Genomic DNA, 8273 nt, shown 5'->3' with positions numbered 1-8273 from the left:
CCTTGCCCAGCCTCTCCGGAGGCCCGCCGCCCGGCCAGGCCCGCAGGGAGGGAGGCGGGCCCGGGCGCGCGCGAGGGTCGGGCCGTGGCCGCCGGGGAGAGCGAGAGGCCCACGCGAGGCGCCGCGGCCTGGAGGGGGGCGGCGGGGCGGCTCCCACGTGGCGGGCGGGCCGGCCGGGGGGGTGCCCGCGCCTCGGTGCCCGCGGCTGAGTGCGCCTCTTCTGCTTGCAGGATGCGGGTTCGGCGCCCAGTACCATGGCGGCTGCGTCTGCGCTTCTCGTTTTAGCGAGCCAACGGACCTCGAGTAAAGGGACGGCGCTCCCTGTTGTATAGCAATAATTTTCCGGCTCCCACCGCAGTAGTATTTAATTTTTGTAAGATTATTTATTGTAGTATTTTCATACCTCATTTTTGTTTACATATCGAAGTAGAAAGTAATTAATTCGGAACCACCCAGACTAGTATCATGGATTCAGCAACACCTCTGACGGACCTTATAACCAGCACAGTAGCAAGTGAGGCCTCTGGCCCCTTGGTGGGTTTCCTCTGGATGCTGATATTAGGCTTCATCATTGCCTTTGTTTTGGCGTTCTCGGTGGGTGCTAATGACGTAGCTAACTCGTTTGGTACTGCAGTGGGTTCTGGAGTAGTCACTCTCCGGCAAGCTTGCATCTTGGCGTCTGTCTTTGAGACTGTCGGCTCTGTTCTTCTGGGGGCCAAAGTGAGTGAGACCATTCGGAAGGGGCTGATTGATGTTGAAATGTACAACTCTACCCAAGAGCTGCTCATGGCTGGCTCCATCAGTGCCATGTTTGGTGAGTAAAATGCTGTTTCTTTTTCCTTTCTGGCCCCCTTTAGAAACAGCACACGTTTGGGGAGTAGGCCATATTGGTAATGTTATGTGGCAATGCTGCTAGTCAGCTAGCTATCCTGGGCTCCTTCCTGTCAAGTCAGTCTTTCTGAATCTAACTTCCAACCAATGTGATAAAGGCAGAACACCTTTACCTTTCTTGCTTAGGTTCAGCTGTGTGGCAACTCGCGGCTTCTTTTCTGAAACTTCCAATTTCTGGTACACATTGTATTGTTGGGGCAACAATTGGCTTCTCTCTGGTTGCCAAAGGACAGAAAGGAGTAAAATGGTCAGAGCTGCTTAAAGTTGGTAAGTGAAGATCTAGTGCTATTTTTCAAATCCAAACATACACTTACTTAATAAGAAGCCTTTTTCTGTTTGTATTTTCAATTGGGTAATGGTGTATACAGCCCTAAATAAATATTTCTTTCTTCTCTAGTGTTGTCCTGGTTCATCTCTCCTCTTCTTTCTGGCATCATGTCTGCTGTTCTGTTCTTTCTCGTTCGTATGTTCATTCTTTCCAAGGTATGTATGGTGTGGTAGGACTTACAGATATGCTGCTAACAGGTCAAAATTGAGAATTTGTGATTCTAATAATGAATTGTAAGTTGCACTGTAGCAAAGGAAGACAGCAAGAATATTGCACTGCATTTAGGTTAATTCATGCTGACTTATAGCTTATTGGTTGTAGGGAAGGGACTGTAGCTCAGAGGCAGAGTCCCTTCCTTGTATGCAGAAAACCCCATCTTCAGTCTGTTCCATCCCAAGTAGGGTTAGGAAAGAACCTTGTCTGAAGGGTCATCTGCTCCTCTTCCAAGCACCTGTGGAAACTTTTGCATCATGAGAGAGGTGAATTGGGAAGGGTTTGCATCCTAAGTTCTCCCAGTTCCCAACTGCACCCCAGTCAAGGGGGAAATCCACAGCAGTGCTCTAACAGGAAAACTTTTTTCCTTCCCATGGGGTGGAGTTCAAAAAGAGGGAAAAAAAACCAAAATGCTAGTTTGAAGCCTCATTGTTTTTCCCTCATGCTGGCCTTGCCAACAGTAGCCCACAGAGTGTTGGATATGTTGGAGGCTCTGATGTTGGAGCTTTCAGAAATCAAGCTTTCAATTTCACAATTGTGGAATTTAAATATTACATTCAGAGGCCTATTTAGACAAGGTTTTGTTTGGAAGATTTTGTGGCATAAACTAATTCTAGTACATGATAAGTTGTAAATGTATTTTTTATTATTTTTAAAGATTAATTAAAACTTTAATGTTAGCATTTTATATATATGTAGTAGAATAATATTCATTTGAGTTTCCTAGTTTGATTTTATATTACAATAAGTCTTTGTTGGTGCATTTTACAAAGTGTTCTTTTGAAGGCAGATGTTGTTCTGTGGAAAGATGCAGACTGAGAGTGAATGCTTTTTCTAGGAAGATCCTGTTCCAAATGGATTACGTGCATTGCCCATCTTTTACGCCTGCACGATTGGGATCAACTTATTCTCTATCATGTATAGCGGTGCTCCTTGTAAGTACACAAAAAAGTAACAATCTTACATTTTTATATCCTTTATTAATTTCTCAGTCAAACACAGAATTTTACCCCTTTTGCTTTACAGGACTGAATTCTTCTAGAAGGCAACTGGCCTGGGCCAGTTACAGAAGGCTGCAGGCTAGCATACGCTGAGCTCAACCCTAGATAGTTACCCCACCCACGAGGCCAGCTTACACTGTAAATGACTAGAGACCTTTCTCCTTAGTCCTCACAGGAACTGCAGATTCTGCCTGCCTGCTACTGCTGTCTCACAATTCTGCCCTGCCCTTTATCTGCCTCCAGATAATGGTCTGAATTTTCCCTTTCTCTCTTTGATATCCACTGCTGAAGCCCAGGATATTAGCTGCTACAGCTGTTGCTAAGCCTGGCTGTTTCCCTGTTTTCATAATAATATTCAGGCCAGTGGAAATAGGGTGGTTTTGTGGTGCACTTTCCCATTCTGGCCTCCAAACCTTTATTACTTTTGATCCCAAAGAATAAGCTGTTTGTCACCCTTCTGGCAAGAAAAGCTGGCATCAAGCGCTTGGAAGAGGAATTTCACATGCCTGTGTTGGAACTTTCTGGGAATATCTTAATAAAATGTTAAATTGTCTGTTGGTAAGGGATTGAGGAAGCAAGCTGGGCATTTTCAAAGCAAAGCAAGGGTGTAATCCTGTGCACATACAGTCTGGAGAATGCCGGGGAGCTTTTTGCTTTCCAAATGTGCACAGGACTGTGCACTAGCTTGCTTTAAACATTTCTGTGGGAGGCATGATGCTCATTCTGTTTGTACCCTGGAAGTGCTGGGCAGTTGCGCTCCAAACATGAAGTGATTTGTCCAGCAACTGAGTTTCTCCTGTTGGCTTTTCCTAAGTAAAGTGAGTTACAAAGAGATGCTGATAACCAAGAGGTGCTCATGGCTGAAAGGTGTTTCTCCTTGCTTGTGTGGAGATCTTTGTCAACTGAGTGTAGTTGAGGGAAGGGAATGTAATCAGTTAGCTGCAGCCAGACATGCCAATGGCCAAGGAATGCTTCCATTACAAGGTAGAGATTGGCTGAACCTGATGTGAGAGCAGCTCATGCTAGGCTTTGTGAAGACTATAATCTCAGGATAGGCTTGAAAGGCTATGAGAGTGAGTTCTCATGGAATGGAGAAAATTCAACCTGGCAGGCTGTATCTTCTACTTTAAGCTTTAGTTGTATTTGCTTGAAGGTTAGATCTTACTTGCTGTGAAGATGTAATAGTCTTTGCATATTGGAGCAAGAAACTACAATACTAAACCATTTATTCTGCTGGGGAAGAGAACATGTCAACTTGGAGGGGCTTCAGCTTAGGATTTTCAAGATGCATTGTTTTATTTCCTAGTGCTGGGCTTTGACAAACTTCCCGTCTGGGGCATTGTCCTCATTTCGCTGGGGAGTGCTGTTGTCTGTGCTCTCATCGTCTGGTTCTTTGTCTGTCCGAGAATGAAAAAGAAAATTGAGCGTAAGTAGTTCCAACTTGTTAGAATTGTACTTAAATGTTGTATAGCCTGTCCGTTTTGGTGTTGTATTTATGAGCACTAAGTGGTTTTTGCAAGGTTCTTAGGTAAAAAATATGGAATCACTTTGTATGTGACATTAAATATGACCAAAACCATTCTGGTGTATGTTGGTGCCTGTGCCTTCATAAAATGGAGAGCAAGGAACCTTTTGCTATGCCTAATTTCTTTGTTTGACTAAAGTCAAAAAGTTAAATGTAAGGGCCGTACAGTTTCTGCTGGAGGAGAGTATTTCCTCCACAGTAAAGGAAATTCATGTCAAGCCTTCTAGAGGCAGGAGTTTGCACCCTCGGACCATGCTGTTGTGACCAGTGCTTACTGCTTTCTGCAGAAGAGATCAAGCCCAGTCCTTCTGAGAGTCCCTTAATGAAGAAAAAGACAAGCCTGAAAGAGCAGGAGGAAAGCAAGGCAGCCTCGGAAGATGACCAAAGCCCGGCAGCCGAGGGGTCTTCCGTGCCTCACCGAGCTGCCGAGGAAAGGATGGTCTCTTTCAACTTGGGAGACTTGGAGGAGATTCCAGAGCGCGAGAGGCTCCCCAGGGTTGAGATGAAGGAAACCAGTATTGATAGTGGTGAGTTGGTTCTAATGACGCGGTTGAGGTTGTGGTTCTGGCAAGTTCCAGCATGACATGAAACCACCCCTGGTACTGCACGTGTGGTGCTGTCCGTAGTTTTGCAGCGGATTTGCACAGGGCTCATTTGCCTTAGTGAAGACTGTCTCTGTGCCTGCAGGAGCCATGCAGCTTCCTAATGGGAGTCTGGTGCAGTTCAACCACGCAGTCAGCAATCAGATGGGCTCCAGTGGGCATTACCACACCGTGCACAAGGACTCTGGCCTTTACAAGGAACTTCTGCATAAGCTTCACCTTGCCAAAGTCGGCGACTGCATGGGAGACTCCGGCGATAAGCCCCTGCGGCGTAACAACAGTTACACCTCATATACCATGGCCATCTGTGGCATGCCTTTGGATTCGTTCCGTACTAAAGAGACTGAGCCAAAGCCGGGGGATGAGACGGAGAAGCTGACATGGCCAGGGGCAGATTCCAAAAAGAGGATCCGAATGGACAGCTACACCAGCTATTGCAATGCCGTGGCTGATGCGCACCCAGCTGATGTGGATTTACAGAAGGCTGAGATGGGTGTTGGCAGCCGGAAAGGCAGCAGCAGCTCTCTGGATGAATGGCATGACCAGGACAAGCCAGAAGTGTCCCTCCTTTTCCAGTTCCTGCAGATCCTGACAGCCTGTTTTGGATCCTTTGCTCATGGAGGAAATGATGTGAGGTCAGTTGCTGGGCTTTCCACTGTTGTGCTTGCCTTGCTTTTCTGCGACATTGTGTCATTTCATAGTGGCTGCCTTGTGTGAGGCCTTTAGCAAGCTTGCCGTATGATATGGATAAAAGCCAGTGACTAGCCTTTAGGGGAAAATGTTTGTTTTGCTTTGTCACTCTTCTGTCAGTTGACCCTGTGCACACTCCTTTTTGGCAGCAACGCTATCGGTCCTCTGGTTGCCCTGTATTTGGTCTACCAAACGGGTGATGTGTCTTCAAAAGTTGCAACTCCAATTTGGCTCCTGCTGTATGGTGGCGTTGGGATCTGCACTGGCCTGTGGATCTGGGGGAGGAGAGTCATTCAGACCATGGGGAAGGATCTGACACCCATCACGCCATCTAGGTAAGGAAGGAAGGGGGTACTTGTTTTTGCAGGAGTGCATGTGGTGGACTGATTTGGCTTGTCTGAGGTGCTGGTTAACTTTGAGGATGTTTGAAAGTCTCTCCACAGAAGCCTTATAGAAGATAACTGGAAGAATTATTTCCCTGCTTTGTGTACTCAAAACATGTTTCCCTGCTTTGTGTACTCAAAAGTTACACACTTGCCCAGGGAAAGTAACTCTGGTCATTCAGGGAGCTGGTGTTCTTTGCCCATGGACCACACTTCTGTTGTTGCTGTGTCAAAGCAAATTTGGAAAGGCTGCCTTACAAACTTCTATAATTGTTTGTTCTGGGGGCAGGGTGAGGGGAGTACCGGTTGTCCATCCCTGCTTTATCGTATAGTACTTACCTCAGCATATAAAATAAGAGACCTCTGAAGGAGTCTCCACTATTTCTCGCTAAATGTTTTCTTCTTTAGTGGATGTTTTTTAACATCTGCATCCTTTTAACTCCTAGTGATTTGGGACTCGCTTTCTGACAACTATATGTTGCTTGACGCTTTTTCTAGCACATGATTCTTAAACTCTAAACTATAATCTATTTTCTTTACTCCCATAAAGCTTGGTAGCCATCAAGCAATGTGGATTATCAATACTAAGTGATCCGGAAATGTGTCGGTGACAGGAGGGCAGTGAGCATTTGTTTGTATAGGCCTTCCTGCTCCTGCCGCTATTACGGCTAGACTGCCAGGGCTCTCCTGTTCTACTGGTTCCCAGTATGTGTATGGAGCCAGAAAGGGTGCCGAGTGCCGTTTTGGCCCTGTAGTACTGAAGCAGCCTGAGCAACTTCTGTGATGCCAGCCCAGGTCTAGAGAAACAGCCTGGTGCCAGGGCAAAGGTGGAGAGGATTGTGCTAGTGTGGGCTTGGTTTCTGACACTTGCTTAATGCCCAGGCTTGCCTGCCTTGTCTCAGGCAGCAGCACACTGGCCTGGGTGGGTCTGCTGTTGTCAACATCAGGACTGCCATTTGTATTGTATGCCCTGACCTTAGCTTTCTGCTAGGCTTCTCTCGAGCATGTTGGGAATTCCTCTGGTGTTTGAGTTCCCTCCCCTTCTCCAAGCAGCTCCACTTTTTTGATTAGGCCTCAATTCTTGATGAACCAGACCATGCAAAGCCTTATGTACAGAGGGGTGCAGCCTGGAGTAGTGACGTGACTGAGTGTAAGAACAACTCTTTCTCTCCACAGCGGCTTCAGCATTGAACTGGCCTCTGCTCTGACTGTGGTCATTGCCTCTAATGTTGGCTTACCTATCAGCACAACTCACTGTAAAGTAAGTAGAAAAGCTTATCCATACAAACCCAGTATGAATGCAGTTGGCGGATGCAATTGAGTTGAGGCCAGGAGTGTGCCGGATGCCACTCCCGCCCTTTGTGCAAACATGCTATTGCCTGCAAAATGGCTTGGTGTTGTATCTTGTCCTTCCTCCAGGAATCCCAAGAACAGTGTCTGGGATTTACAGCTAAGCTGGAAGAACATACTTTTCCTAAGGCCACTACCAGGAGTGGGGGTTTGAACCATGATTTCACTAGCTGCAACTAGGCTGGCTGACAGCACTGGCCCTTGATTTAAACTTGGGAGTAATAACTTTGTTCTTGAATATCTTGGATTTTAACATACTGCAGAGAGTTTAGGTCCATGTGCTTACACTTCATATTTCCGTGAACCTGGTGAATGACATACCTAAAAAAAACCTTGGAAGGGCCTTGATGCCCTCTGCTGCTGCTGGATGGAAGTTTGGTGGGAATATTTGCAGACCTGGCAGAGGGTCCAGATAATAATGAGTAGGATGGCTATTTCTATGTGAAAGATGGTTTGCCTGTCAGGTGGCTAAGTTTCTGCTTCCCCCCCCCCCCGCTGTAGGTGGGATCGGTGGTCTCTGTGGGCTGGCTGCGCTCCAAGAAAGCTGTAGACTGGCGCCTGTTCCGCAACATCTTCATGGCCTGGTTTGTCACAGTCCCTATTTCTGGCCTCATCAGTGCTGCCATCATGGCACTGCTCAAGTATCCCATTCTAGGAGCATGAAGCAGGCTTGCCAAAATCCCCATGGCTTCCCTGCACCAGCGCCTGTCTGCATATCCTTGCCAAATGCCTGAAACAGTGTTAGAGTGACTCCAGGAAGAGGCAAGAAGAGGCAGGGTGTCTCCTTTGCTGTACCTGCTTTCCTGCATAATCTCTTTTCTTGGAACTAGAGAAGTCCCACTTCTCCAAGGCTGTGAATTATTGTGTCTACATTTCTATACGGTTTTTGTATTGAGCTTTAACTTCATAATGTTGTCATGATGTATCATTTGTGTTCTCTGAGCAGAAACTTAAACCTGGCAAGCACAAGGAAGAGGGAGTGTCCTAGCTGAAATAAGTGTTGGGGGGGCACTTTTATAAATAAAATCTTTCTAAACAAAGAAGTAGGTTTGGGCGATATTCTTTTTGTGGGGATGAAAGGTCACCTGGGATCTTGCTGCTGCTTATGCTCCCAGTGAATCGTAGTATCTTTGAAGGCGAGTGGTGCAGCCCCCGTCGAGCAAAGCTTCTTTTGTATTCTTGGGCAAGGTGCAGGGGCTCACAGCTTATCTGTGTTTGGCTGTTGAGTGAAAATGATGGGTTCGATCTGGTCTGGTCAGGTTCAGGCCTAGCTATGGAACAAGTGCAGCT

General features: G+C 46.6%; 1 protein-coding gene across 1 annotated transcript in view; it reads left to right on the top strand.

Moving 5' to 3' along the window:
* The window catches only part of SLC20A1 (solute carrier family 20 member 1), an 8511-nt gene extending 485 nt beyond the window's left edge, over window positions 1–8026 (top strand). Inside the window, exons 2-11 of the mRNA XM_044417380.1 lie at window positions 231–814; window positions 1018–1158; window positions 1289–1374; window positions 2271–2367; window positions 3740–3859; window positions 4246–4485; window positions 4646–5195; window positions 5400–5585; window positions 6810–6894; window positions 7485–8026. Coding sequence (XP_044273315.1) covers window positions 466–814; window positions 1018–1158; window positions 1289–1374; window positions 2271–2367; window positions 3740–3859; window positions 4246–4485; window positions 4646–5195; window positions 5400–5585; window positions 6810–6894; window positions 7485–7646 — 2016 coding nt within the window. The 5' untranslated portion in view covers window positions 231–465 and the 3' untranslated portion in view covers window positions 7647–8026. The remainder of the gene's footprint in view (window positions 1–230; window positions 815–1017; window positions 1159–1288; window positions 1375–2270; window positions 2368–3739; window positions 3860–4245; window positions 4486–4645; window positions 5196–5399; window positions 5586–6809; window positions 6895–7484) is intronic.
* Window positions 8027–8273: the final 247 nt, after the last annotated feature.

The sequence above is a fragment of the Varanus komodoensis genome, unplaced genomic scaffold, assembly GCF_004798865.1.
Source record: "Varanus komodoensis strain SLA01 unplaced genomic scaffold, ASM479886v1 scaffold88, whole genome shotgun sequence".
NCBI classification, from domain to species: domain Eukaryota; kingdom Metazoa; phylum Chordata; class Lepidosauria; order Squamata; family Varanidae; genus Varanus; species Varanus komodoensis.
The sequence above is the reverse complement of the archived record's forward strand: the minus strand, read 5'-3'. Positions and strand labels throughout refer to the sequence as shown.